Genomic DNA, 14,451 nt, shown 5'->3' on the forward strand with positions numbered 1-14,451 from the left:
TTTTTATGCCCCGGTACACAACCGAAATTTGGTCCTCAACCAAACTGAGTGCATCTGAATGCATCACTCGACTACCCTTCGCTTCCTTATATGTCACGTCTTCCTCATTGTGACCGATGCATTAATATTGTTGTTGTTTTATTTTTGCGAAAATGCAGACATATTTGGTTAAGATCTCCTGAATAGTATGATTTTAAAGCAAGCAGAGGATGGTTTGAAAAGTTAGTGTGCCCTGTGTTTGCCCAAAGACAGCTGGGATAGGTGCCAACACGCCCCGTGGCAGAAAGAAAATTGGTGAAAATAAAAGTTTGTTTTTATAGAATTTTACACATGACCTGCTATATTAAGTTTTTATCCAGTTTATGCGATGAAATAGTTAAAAAGTTGTTTTCTAGACTTTGAACGGATTAAGAATTTTTACATTGATTTTAATGGAAAGTGCTGTTTCGGTTTTTGAACAAATCGGTTTTCGAACAGTATCACTGTATTAATAAATACACACACACAATATTTTTTTGCTTTTATTAATTGTCCTAAAGTTTGGTGGGATATGCTCCAGCAACCCTCCACAACCCTGTGGAGGGTTGAAAATGAAGTGGGGCTGAAAATGAAAATGGGTGGATATAAAAATTGTCAACATTTATTTTAAATTTTGGTGTCAACTTGGGTTTTTATAAATCTAGTCATCCATTGTTTGAAGAATCTCTCCTGCCTCTTTGCTGTGCCATTTTGCCCAGCAAAATTTTGAACTTCTGAGCCACTTAAAAAGTACTTTTGCCTGCTCTTAGTGAATCTCACCCGAGGAGCTCTCTTAAGATACTTCAGGAATAAATATCTTTGATATGATCTGCTCTTCACTTTAACATGTAATTCTAAAAAAAAACATTTCTTTAAATGTTCTCAGAATATGGCGGCTCGGATAAACTGTGCACTAAGAATCTTGATAAATCAAGCCCTAAGTTTGGGTGTGAATTTCCTGGGTAATGCAGTCAGAAGTGTATAGCAGGACTACCTCATAGCTCCCAAGTTCTGGGTTCAAATCACAGTCCTAACCTTTTGTGGAGTTTTTCTCTGTGCTTATGTATGCACCAACTCAATCAATAAATCGTCTTGTTTATAATTTTTTTAACACAATTTGGATTTTCTGTATCTCATTCAAATGTATTTATTTGTATTTTAACATGAACTTCCATCCATCCATTTCTGCTAGTGTTTTTCCTGATGACGACCATATGTGAGCTGGGGTTTATCTTGGCTGACGTTGGGCAGAGGAGATTGTCACACACAACCTCAGAACTGGGAGGCAGTTTGGCTTTCCACATTTTGGTATCATTTCAGTAATAATGACAAAATCTTGCATGAAAATTCATTATTGATGGTTTATTTTTCAGCTGAACCCCCCCCCCCCAGCATATTCAGTTTCAATGCAATTTGCACAGTGGATCATGTTATAATCTTTAACTTATCATTCATTCAAAATGTCTTAATTTTCTTTTTGTTTTTTTTATCATAATAATAATTTCATTTATAAGCGCCTTTCAAAACTCTCAAGATCACTTTACAATCACAGGATAAGTTTTTCTGTGGGTGAGCAGCGGCAGCCACATGCGCCAGCTTTCACTCAAACCAGAATAAATTAAATAGATAGAAAGCTATCTAGCTAATAGCTAGCTAGCAACAGCTGAAGCTGTAACAGAGCGCTAACACGGACAAAAGGCAAATGCTGCCCCCTCGCGGAAGGGAAAAAAAAAAAAAAAAAACCCAGAGGTCTGACCAGCGCTTTATCGGCACCCAAACATGACCCAAAAAAAACGAACAAATTTGTGAATGGCGCTCTATGTCATTTTTATAATAATAATAATAATAATAAATTTAATTTCTAAGCGCCTTTCAAAACTCTCAATGACACTCTTGTGCAGGTGAGCAGCGGCAGCCATTCGCACCAGCGTTCACTCTACCCAGTAGTAACCATGAGTTGCATTTCACCAATGGAAATCAATTCAGCCAATATATGCATAGAGCTTGAAATTTGTACAAATAATGAAACAATATCCATATACAAAATAAGCACAATTAAACAGAAATCCGAATCAGAATTTTTGAATAAATAAAAAAAAGGCTGTCGGATGTTCATTCAAAATATGAATCCAATTCAGAATTTGAAAAAAAGAGGCTGCAGGATGTTCTTCTGAATTGCTTACAATTCATCGACATGCCAAGGTTTCCTAAAAAGGGATTTTACAAGCAGATGTGTTAATAAAATGAGCAGCTGCCGAAAAAAAGCTTGTGTTTCACCCTTTTTACATGCTAACAAGACCATTGGAATCCCCGTCAGTTAGCAGCACAAAACCAAAATGCGGCAACATAAAAAGCTCCTTGCCAGCAGCACAGTGGGTATTCAGAGCTGATCAATAACAAAACTCTTCTGCCATTCACCCGCTGTCAATGTCCTCTGATTGATCAACTTTGAATTTTACAAGCTTTGAGTCAAGCTAGTTCATAGTACTTCCCCGTCTCTGGATCAAAATAGCAGTTGAGGCAAGGATCATAGAGCAGATTTAAATACTCGTCTTCTACCTCTTCTTCGTTTTCAGACTCGTTCCCTCCTGCGGTGAATCAAGTACATCACTCAGCGATTATTATTATGTTTTTGATGCAATTTACATATATACTGTATAAGTCAAGATGCTCACTCTCTGCAACGTTAGCCTGCATAACAATAACATCCGAAACACAGCCGCCTAAAATTAACAACGCATTTATTATTGAGTTTGCAGCGGTGGAGAACTGCACGGCATCATACCGAGATGTTTCTACTATATTATTTAGTCTCTCTCACGTCGCCAAATAGCGTCAGTATGTTTTGCCAAATTGAATGAATAAAACAGTACTCAAATAAGACACCTCCATCTGATTCTTGTTGGGGGGAAAAACGAGGGCAGGCAGTGTACGACGACAGATACCGCGATGAATTTGTGATCGCCGCGGCAAGTGTAATGCTGTTGCGAAACATGCTAACAATGACACCAACACAATTAGCAAAAGTGACATGTGGGGACCATTATCGGATGCCCGATACTGTTTCTATCAGAGCTCAATAATAATTCATTCATTCATCTTCTGGACTGTTTTATCCTCACTAGGGTTGGGGGCGGGTGGGTGCTGGAGCCTATCCCAACTGTCAGATGGGGGGGGGGGGGGGGGGGCACTCTGAATTGGTTGCCAGCTATAAACAACACAGTGGCTCTCACACTCACATCTATGGACAATTTAGTGTTCAATCAGCCTGCAAAGCATGTTTTTGGATTGCGGGAGGAAACCGGAGCACCCGGAGAAAACCCACTCAGGGTTGCGTAGTACATGGAAACGGAAAGGCCAGAGAGAGATTTGAACTTATGACTTCTGCACGATGAAATCGGCGTAATAATAATAATAATAATAATAATAATAATAATAATAATAATAATAATAATAATAATAATACATTTTAAGCGCCTTTCAAAGCTCTCAAGGACACTTTACAGTCACAGACAAGCATAGGTACTATAATAAAATATAATCACAAATACAATGCAATAAATAAAATACAATTATAAATAGAAACAAGAGAGAGAGCTACACAGAAAATTCAATTTTAAATAGGTGGGCTTTGAGATAGGACTTGAAGGTGGAAGAGAATCGATGTTACGAATGTTGGGAGGAAGTGAGTTCCAGACTCGACTATGTCATGATCTGGTTGGCGACCAACGGGTGGCGCTGTCGGCCCCGCCTGCACCTGTACAGGTGCTGGTCATTCCGATCAGTGGCGGACTGCCACGTTCGGATTGGCGACCAACGGGTAGCGACGTCAGCCCTGCCTGCAGCCTCGCAGGTGCTGGTCGTTTTAATCAGTGACATTTAAAAGGACTCCTGGCACGACCATCCGGTGTCAGTTCATTGTTTGTTGCATGCTTTGTCTGCAATCGCATGCATTGTATGCTGTGCATGTGTTTGTTTAACCATGGCGGACTTTTACACTTTGTTTTCTTTTGATACTTTTTTCTGTTCAGTTGATTTTGATGTTTTACATTTTGTTCCTGCTGACTTTATTTTAATACAATTTGTCAAACACAACCTCCTGCTCCCTCCTGCCTGCTTTTTGGGATCCGCACCTGCCATCACCACCTTGCAAATCATGAGAGACTACTGGCTAGTTCAATAATAAATAGTTAAAAAATGCACCTGTGTGTGCGTAAGGGCATGACGCTAAGTGAACTGTGGAAAATAATAAAAGAAAAATGGATTTGGCTACATAAAAAAAAAAAAAAACAATACAGCAAGGCGCAAACATTTAACCACGATAGAGCGGATAGTCCAGTTCTACTCAAAGCCTCTAACGGCAAAGTGTATAAATGTAAGCTATATTTTCCAGGCACGTTTAGGTGATAAGAAGGCGAGTCGACTCTCCCAGGTGGAATAAAGGGGAGAGTCATGTGGGGTGACCTTCAGCCTCAGGTGGATTGAAAAGTTTTCTGCCATTTTCTCACCCCTGCATCAATCAAGAGTCAAGACGCGACGAGTGACGAGGACCTTACGAAGCCGTAAAGACCGCCCCCTCCCCCTTACCCCCCTGTAATCCTCACGACTTTAAAGCACACCAATTTGGCTGTTAAATTGACAGGCAGTTAAATGCTAAAAAGGTTATGGAAGGCTCCGGGTGGAACATTTTATCTTATCAGAAGTTGGGCGACGATAATGAAAACTAATTATGAGACACATTGTGTAAAGGGGTTTAAAAAAACGATGTTGTAAACTGGAAAGGTTTCATCAATTAACCTTGTCGGTGTGTCTGGAGGGGTGGGTAAAGACCTGTAATGAGCCCCCGTTTGTTTTGACCTACACAGGACAGAGAGCTTCACTCTCGTGGGGTTTTTACTCCTAATTACAGTTGTGTGCGCATTCCCATCATGCTTTGCTGCACTGTTTAATGTCTTGAGTGTTTCTATCACTTCACCGCACGTGACGGTTGTGTAGAATGCGTCGTCTCCCTCGACCTCATCAGAAATAAAGAAGTGCAGAACGAGCAACTTTCAGGTTTACTGTACCTAGAGCCGCACGATGGTGGCTTGTGTTCTCTGACCTCCTCGTGTTGCTCGGAGGCAGAATATGGGGGCTGAGCACATCCATCCAGTCCCTGGGAAAAGAACATAAAGGATCACAGCCATGACAACGCTTGCCATTATGCCCGTCATCCCGTCGCAGTGCCGGAATTGCCTCTTTGACACGTTAACAATGAAATCCTCATCATCGTGCGCTGTCCTCGGCCTGACCAGTGGTCCACTGTCCTTGGGTGCCCCCCATCCCTCAACGCTTGGCCTCGCCAATCGGCCGCATTCGCCCAACTATCATTTGTTCCGTCCCGGCAGGCACTGCGACTTTAAACTGACAACATTCTGACCCAGATAGCTCCTCTCAACCTTGCCCGTCTTCCTGCGAGTTCTTTCTCCACGCGAGTGAACTCTCCCAGGTTTCAATTATACATAAGTCACTGCGCAGTGTTTCAACACGACACGTCTCCAGAGGAAATGTGACTTGGCAGCGCGGCAGAGATTAATCTTTTGAAACATAATTCACATCAGTTGCATAATCACCCATTTACATCTTTTGCCTGTGGACAAAGCATCTCATAAAAGCACATCATAGCATCTTTAATGAGGAAACGATAACCTCTGTATGTTTTAATATTCATCTGGCTGCGGGCAAATCAAACATCCATCACATCAGCAACAACAGCGAGGATGGTTGGTGCCACTCATTTGGATCTAAGGCTCAACTTAAAATAGAATGGGGGGGGGGAATAAGTACAACAACTTATTGACACCAAATCTTAATTCGCCGATCTCAATTTACCATTTTAATGAGATCTAATACAAGAGTTGTAGCTGTAGATAATAATGCTCGGCTTAACATTTCTTAAAGGACAACCGACGCCCCGGACAAGTTGTGTCCATAACTTCAAATGACTTCTACTGAGCGTATTTTACAAAGCTTCCACCTCATACAGCTATATTTTACGTTTTAAGACTCACGCTGAATATTCAGGAAGTCTTGTTTTTGAGTTGGAGACGAGTCCGTACGTGACGTCACAAAGGACCACCCTTGACTGTAAAAAAGAGGCTTTGTAGCGGTCCTTCCATCACGTCAATATATTTTGCTGTACTTGTGTTGTCTGGGGACCTCGTGTTGCACCCAAAAGCCGCCAGAAGGCCAGAAGAGGGCGTCCAAGTGCCATATAAGGAATTTATCATCCTGTGGAAATGTAGGTGGCCACAGGAGGTCACCATTTTGTGCCTCTTTTTTTTGGGTGAGAGATTTTCCCCCAATGTTGCCTCAAAATGGCACATATACATTCTTTAATCGATTGCAAACATGTATGATTTCCTCTTCAGAACTATTTGAATCATATTCATAACTGGATGTGTAACAAGAAAGCATATTCTCCGAATCTGAAGCCATTGTGTGGATTCTCCAGCAATGCAAGACGTCCTGGCGTGACGTCACAAACTCGGGGCGGGACTTTCTGAAAAAGGCCAATTCGCAGCTCAATTTTTTGCAAATTTTGGACACCTTAAGTCATTTTTATTGGTGTTTTACATTTGACTAAAAATATCATACTGCGTGTTTTGGGTATTTTAGATGCTATAAAACGTTTTACTGGTGTCAGTTAAAAAATAAAAAAGTGACGTCGGTTGTCCTTTAAACGTTGTGTATTTCTGAGCATGTCTTTACCATATGACAAATGCGTGGAAAAGAATATTCTCATTCATCCAGATCATTCCACTCACAAGGTCAAAACATTCCTGTTGTGATCAATTCAATGCTCTGAGAATGCACAAATAAAGAAAACATTTTTTCTTTTAATCACAGTGCAAACATGTAGACTTGAAAACCGACATACTGTAGCTAAAAATAAGGACAACAAAACGGAACTGCATAAAACGAGACATCAATATATAACTACAAACAAATGAAGCAATAAATAGTAATCAACAGACAAACAAGCTTTGTAATTTTTTAAAATTCTAGTCATCTGTGGTCTGTTATACCTCTATCTATTTGCTATCTATCTGTATCTATTAGCATTCTATTAGCTAGCTAGCTTTCTATCTATTTGAGTTACATCCAAATTGAGTTAACGCTGGTGCGTGCTCACCCACAAAAAAAAACGTATCCTGTGACTGTAAAGTGACCTTATTATTATTATTATTATTATAAGGGCACTTTTGATTGATAAAGGCTAACCATATCAGTCTGCTTGCATCAAAGAATGATATTGACCTAAAAGATCGAACAGATGCAGCCATAGCTAAAAAAAAGTTTGTCAGGACTATATCACACAAAATAGTATAGAGATGTGTAATTCCGTTTATGAAAGGGGAGTTTGCAGTTAAAAAAAAGATTGGAAAGGGATTTTGACTCATTCACTGCCATTCCCAAATTTATTCAGGAATTGAAAATGACGTGGAGCGCCATTCCCGAATGTGTTCGGGTTTTGGTTTTTCTCGATAAAGAGCTGGTCAGACATCCGGCAAAGTTTTTCCCTCCCACGAGGGGGCAGCATTTGCCGTTTGTACAGCCACCCCCATTTCAAGCTCAGATAACTTGAGACCCATATAACTTAGGAATTAAGATTCTAAGGTTTCTTCCGCTGCATTGAATGTTTATGTAGTCCGAAAACCCAATAATCTGTGGGGCCTGGGATTAAGAATGAAAATGACAAAAACCATGGCACTGAAATGGACACATTTTTGTATTTTTCTGGCAGTGAATGAGTTAATAGTACAAAACGAGAAGCTATTCTACTGACCTAAACACAGGCAACAGTTGTCTCACAATTAAATGCATGTGTTATGTACAGTATGTTCTTTATCCTGGAGGGAGGAAGCAATTGTTCCTATGTTTTGAGCTGAAGTCTGGCAAACCATCTAATTGACTGTTATTTGGGTACCTAATGAAGTGTCCAATGAGAATACATCCTTCCATATGTGTATTTTGTCTGTGAATATGTCCTCGTCTAACTTGGCACTGTCATTGGCCGATTTTGATAGCAAAACTGAAAAATTGGACTTGAAATTGTCCATTGGGACTTGGCAGTGATTATTGACATTAAGCTTTTCCAAATCTTTCCAACAGAAACAACATCAAGCCTACTTTCTGTATCACCCGGGCATTTACTTAAAAAAAAAATCTGATGGAAGAAGAGAATGTGAAGAGGCATTTTAGGAACATATCAATATTGTTTTGGGCAACACTAAACACGGCAACAAAGCATTTCAACTGTCTAAAAAACCTCTCCTCAGAGAACGCTCCAAAAACCTCACATAACGGATCCCAACAGTAGCACAGTGTCAGCATTCAACACCTAAAAGAAGGGAATGAAAACCAGCCACGGAAGCTTTTCATCAATATGTAAATCAAGGCCCGCTTCAAAGTAAAAGTGAAACAACAACGCCGAGACTGGAAGGTGTTTGAGGTACTTGTCAATAGCAAATATTCAATCTGGCGAGGAGAATCCTAGTCCCACTGGGTATTCAAACAACCCAGGGACAAATAAGCAAGGAAATATACAGAGGAAACCATCTAAAACTGTAAGCCCATACATCATTGCACAGCTTTTCGTCAATAAATCAAGAGTATTCCCGTGGAGGAGGGTGAATTTGTCCGTGATGCAACCCCTTTGTGTTCTTTTGTAACGCTCATGATGCGGCCAGATAGGATGAGGGACAAAAGCACCAAGCAAGCTCACCATCCATTCTTGCTCTTCTACGAATCTGCTGCCATTGTTAACAGGTAACAGGCGGAATTAATGGTAGCTCGGAGCGCATTGCCGGACAAAACTTGGTCTAAAATCAATATTTAGTCTTCTCTTCTCCAAGAGGTCCTTTAGTCTAAGGATGTTAATTATTCTTTTAGTGAAGTCGTCTCAAACACACTTGATTTTTAATGAAGGTTACAGTTAACACCATTCAATCCGCTCCGATTTAGCAAATTAAGAATAGACGTATGAGCTGATAATTTATTGGTTTGGTGGATCTGGTTGTTGCTTTATGATGAAGCCACGACATTCATCAAGGAGGAACAGTTGCGCCTTTTTGGCAGCATGAATATGCCAGCACTGTTTTTTGATTGGGATATCGGGGCTATTTGACTGTCATCGCTGGACAGCTTTGGGGCGATTGTGCTTTTTTGCGCCTGTAATGCGCAATATTTTAACAGCCCCGCTGTGTTCAGTGGAAAAGTCCGTGCTGGATGGATACATGGCTTGAGGAGCCCACAATGAGAAGAAGGGAGCGTCAGTGCAGAGCGCCGATGCGTATGTGGAACTGTCGCAGGTTGGAATTGAAGCGGATTTACGTCAGACGGGAGATGTGAGACAACGTGGGACATGAAATGTGAGTCAATCTCTTATCGGGAATGGATGCTACAACTTTGTGTATGCTTTCAAAACTTGGCTTGGAGCTGACATACACATTCTACTGGTGAAAAGGAGGCTTTAATCCTCTCCTCTTTCATTTAGGACTGCTTCATGCAACAAAGAGAGTGCAGAAAGTGCTAAACATTTTTTTACTTCAAGATGGTGCTGCGAGAGTGGCTGCCTTTACAGCAGCTCCTGTATTTTGTTTTTGCTGCTGTTCAATGTAAATTTCTCCACTGTGAGACAAATAAAGGTTTATACAAACTAATCTAATCTAATCTAATCTTTTCACAGAAAACGAAGGACGGAATGCAACCAGCATGTGATTCCATTTCAACGAGTGTAATTTGTGGCCCGAGGAAGAACATTTTCCCAGCGATGAGTAGATAATCTACAACCCGCCAGGCCTTAAAGGCTCTGCTGCATCTTCTAGCTATAATTATACAGTTCGCTGGACACTGGCAACAGAAGCTCAAAACAAACGGGGAGCTTCACATATCCCTTGATTTCCACGAATATAATATGATGGTGCCTGGGGATCGGAGTTTAATTGGTTGCATGAACATGCTTGGATGAAAAATCACATATATTTGAAATTATTTTCCCTATTCAAATCGAAATGACATTGGAAAAATGCAACCTCACAAAATTCAATAACAAAAATATGAGCAAAAGGTTTGACTGCAACTGTAAGTGACTCAAGAAGCTCCTGTAATTAGTCATTTTACGCAGAGGACAAAGAATATATGCCTGTGAGTAATGTCAGTCACTGGATAATGTTCATGTTGCTGAAAATGCAATAACCACAGGTGTGCATAAGCAGTGCGCCAGTGCACATCAGCGTTGGAAATTGAAAATTCAGCTCCAGCTCCAAGTCTGTCATCGAGCTTTTATGTATTCAGAATTGATCGGTCCAGCCTCAATTCAAAGTTACGCCAGCCGTCACAAAGATTGCTTCCAAAGGTCAACTTCAAAAGAATAGAATAGGGCATGTTGCATTCAAGGTTGACTTGCTTCGCTTTTATTTTGAAGTTGACCCTCATGGTTTGTTGCATAGAAACCTATCTCAGCTTACAAACTTAATTGGTTCCCAGAAAGTGTGTGTAAGGCGAAAAGTTCGTCTGCCAACCATTTATTTCCCATAAGAAACAATTAAAATGACAATCATCGGTTCACAGGTCCCCATAAAACCTAATTTCCTACTAAATAAGCCTTAAAACTACACAAAATATACCATGTTTTACATATAATAAATGTGCTATTATATTGTAATTAAAGAAATACACTGTATTGCATAATAAAGTCGTTTTATTTACCTTCGTGATGGTAGTTGTCAATGGATGAGGAATTTCCAGGTTCCCTCTTGATGATATCAGAGTGAAGTTGCTGTGCTTTCTCGGCGATAATACCCTCATTCACAATGTCATACTGGTATACCGGTAGTGGGACGCTAAGTCACACAAATGCACACCTCGTTTGTGTTTCTCGATGATCTTCTTCTTCTGCTCGACCCTAATTCTATTTTGTGTCCTCTTCAGCTGAACACTACGCTGTGGTGGGCTCTTTTTGATCCCTAAAAAGCAAAATTATCCACTCGATAACAAACCACGTCTGCACTGAGTGCACTCAAAGAAGGTGGGTGTGGAAAACTAGTCCGCCAGCCACCGTGGCGCTCCGTGTGGTTTGGTTCGTTTGCCGAAAACTAGTTTGTATGCCAAGATTAGTTCGTAAGACAAGTTCGTAAACGACAGCGTTCGTAAGCTGAGGTAGCACTGTGCTTGCATCAATCATGAGTTGATCTAAGATTTCATATCCCTGCAAATCGAGCCTAATATCGCGAGTGCAATTCAAACTTTTTGGATTTTGTCGAACTCTTCCTCGCAGAATTTGACTTCCATCATTATTTAAATGGCATTATAGCTGGCAGCGATGTGATTTCACAGGCACGAAACGAAATTGAAAGAAAATAATGTGCACTTGTAGAGAGGAAAAAAAGACAAACAGCAGTTCAGGGAGAAGAAAACAAACACAAAAGGCATTTATTTGCACTCATCTGTGAGGGAGATGAGGACCCCGTCTGCATCTGACAGCTGACATTTAGCCTTAATTTTGCAGTCTGTTATCATGTGTTTCCATTCATTGTTTCATGCGGATGCAATGAAACGCAAAGGCAGACCCCATCAAGCCAGGGAAATCGATTTATCTGCATGAATTGTTATTTTCTCTGCAATATTATTTCTCAAGTAGATATGGGTTTCTTCCATTCAGAAACAAAGCTTAACATTTTTTTACAAGTCCATTTGTTACATAAGTGGAGATTGTCACATCATTGATGTCACAAATGTATCAAATTCTAAGGTGTCTTTTAACAGACAAAAATCACTACACAATTATGCCACAGGTATACAAGCTATACTTTATCTATAGTCATGCCAGTAGTACTTCATTAGATGTTTGGAGATTGCTTACCTGGGATTAGAGCATTGGAGTGCGTTCATTTCCTTCTGGTAGTGGTGACTCTGATTCTCTGGCTAGATTACAGAGAAGACAAAGGTCTTTAAAATTCATTTATTAATTGATTCATTCATTTTCCAAACCACTTTATCCTCATTAGGTTTGCAGGAGGTGCTGGAGCCTATTCCAGCCGCCTTTGGGCACTAGGCGGGGGACACCCTGAACCGATTGCCAGCCATTCGCAGGGCACACAGAGACGAACGACCATCCATGATGACACTCACATCTAGAGACAATTTAGTGTGCCCAATCAGCCTGTCATGCATGTTTTTGGAATGTGGGAGGAAACTGGAGTACCCAGAGAAAACCCACACAGGCCCGATGACAACATGCAAACTCTACAGGGGAAGGTTGAAGCTGGAATTCAACCTCTACACAATGATCTTGACCACTTGACTACCAGCCTGCATCTTTAAAATTTCGCCCCCAAAATCAAACATAACTCATTCACTGCCATCCCTGAATTTATTCGGAAATTTAAAATATGATATGGAGCGCAATTCCCGAATTTGTTCGGCTCTTGTTTTATCTTGCGGGGTTGCCAAGAAAGCGCTGGTCAGACTTCTAGCAATGTTTTTCCCTTCCACAAGGGGTAGCATTCCCCCTTTTTATGTTAGCTCTTTGTTCCAGCTTCAGCGGTTGTTAAAGCACTATATAAACCATGTATGTATTGCAGTGTATTTTGGACGGCCACCCTCATTTGAAGCTCATATAACTCCAGACCCATATAATTAAGGAATTAACTATTTTTTTCTGATGAAATAAGAAAGTAAAAGGTTTCTTACGCTGCATTGAATGTTTATGTAGTCCTAAAAGTGTAGTCCTAAAAGTCAATAATATTCTGTGGGTCCTGCAATTTGAGTGACAATGACAAAAACCCCGGCACCAGAGTGGACACATTTTTGCACAATGTCTGGCAGTGAATGAGTTAAAATTCATCTGACGGAGCAGTAGGTACAAACATATTATCATTATGAGCTGGTAAGTTATGAGCGAGTAAGTTATTGGGGGTGGTTTGTTGTGGGTGACAAGGAGGGAATGTTGTGACAACAACCAAAAACTCTGCACCAAGCACCAAATATATTCTTATCCTGGTATATTTATAGTCAGCTTGCAAATGGATGCAACACAATCTTCGTGTGCTGATTCCATCCTGTACTGCAGAGGAGACAAATGGAGACACTCGACAAGGGTGGGAAATTTTGATGTGGATAGTAAAAATAATAAATAAAAATAAAAATTCTATCCCTGTATCCGGCACACTCATCCCCTCCAAGAAACAATAACACATTTTCCTTCCTCATCTTGGCCAAGCAAAGGAGAAAATCATTACCCCAGTAGGCTATTTAAGCCACATAGCTGTGTAAAGGCGCTTATATTGCACAACTGTGATGTAAAAGTGGTCATACTGAAGTCGGAGTCCCCACCACCCTTGAGTCCATTTAAATTATTGGGGTGCACTGGTGCCTGATTTAACAGTGTGTACTCTTCTAAAAAGGTACCCCGTGGAATTCTGCGGGAATTACGTACCGATGAAGACAAGTGTTGTGTAAAGGATATACTTGGGACACAATTATCGTATTTTCCGGTGTATAAGACGCACTGGAGTATAAGGCGCACCCCCAACGAATTTTAAAACGTTTTCCAGACATAAGGCGCACCAGACTATAAGGCACACCTTTAATGAATTAAAAATGTTTTCCAAATATAATTGTATTGAATTGGATTTGCTTTTATTAGTCTCACAGTGGAGAAATTTACATTTCAAAGCAGCAAAGTGATGAAAGGAATGAAAGTAGAAAAACAAAATACATGAGCAGCTGGAAAGGCAGCCACTCTTCTTCTGTTCTGTTCTTCTTCTGTTTCTCTTTTATATATCGATATATAAAAGGCACACCACATTACAAGACACTACAGTAGAGGCTGGGCACTACTTCTACTATGGAAAATGGAGTCGGTGGCTGCTGACAGTAGTTGCGAAACTTGTTGTGGCTCAATATTACTTCACATGTAAGGCACACTTGCGTATAAGGCGCAGGGTCATCTTTTAAGGAAAATGAAGGCTTTTGGGTGCGCCTTATACACCGGAAAATACAGTGGTTTTGAAGAACTACCTTTAGAATGTCTTTTTGGAAAAAGGTTGATGCTTAAAAGAATAACATAAAAAAAATCACTACAACTGGGCAGCACAGTGGTTGACTGGTTAGCACATCCACTTTGCAGTGCGGAGGTGCAGGGTTTAAAAACAGCTCCAGCCCTACTCTGCAGAGTTTGTATGGTCTCACAGGCCTGTGTGGGTTTTTTTTCGGGTACTCCCGTTTCCTCCCACATTCCAAAAACAAGCATGGCGGGCTTATGGAACAATTTAAATTGTCACTATATGAGAGTATGAAGGCACATGGTTGTCCGTTTATCGTCTATTTGTCTTCTGCGATTGGGTGGGAACCAGTTCAAGGTTACCCAAAGACGGCTCACATGGGCTT

The 14,451-nt window shown here is 40.6% G+C and overlaps 1 protein-coding gene across 1 annotated transcript in view; it reads right to left on the reverse strand.

Moving 5' to 3' along the window:
* Nucleotides 1–1,885: 1,885 nt before the first annotated feature.
* Nucleotides 1,886–14,451, reverse strand: part of cfap20dc (CFAP20 domain containing) — a 35,650-nt gene continuing 23,084 nt past the window's right edge. Inside the window, exons 15-17 of the mRNA XM_089010385.1 lie at nucleotides 11,924–11,985; nucleotides 5,085–5,173; nucleotides 1,886–2,606 (exon numbers count right to left, since the gene is read on the reverse strand). Of these exons, the coding sequence (XP_088866511.1) occupies nucleotides 2,488–2,606; nucleotides 5,085–5,173; nucleotides 11,924–11,985 (270 nt within the window). The 3' untranslated portion in view covers nucleotides 1,886–2,487. The remainder of the gene's footprint in view (nucleotides 2,607–5,084; nucleotides 5,174–11,923; nucleotides 11,986–14,451) is intronic.

This window comes from Hippocampus bargibanti, linkage group LG12 (assembly GCF_051943395.1).
Source record: "Hippocampus bargibanti isolate YZ-2025 linkage group LG12, ASM5194339v1, whole genome shotgun sequence".
NCBI classification, from domain to species: domain Eukaryota; kingdom Metazoa; phylum Chordata; class Actinopteri; order Syngnathiformes; family Syngnathidae; genus Hippocampus; species Hippocampus bargibanti.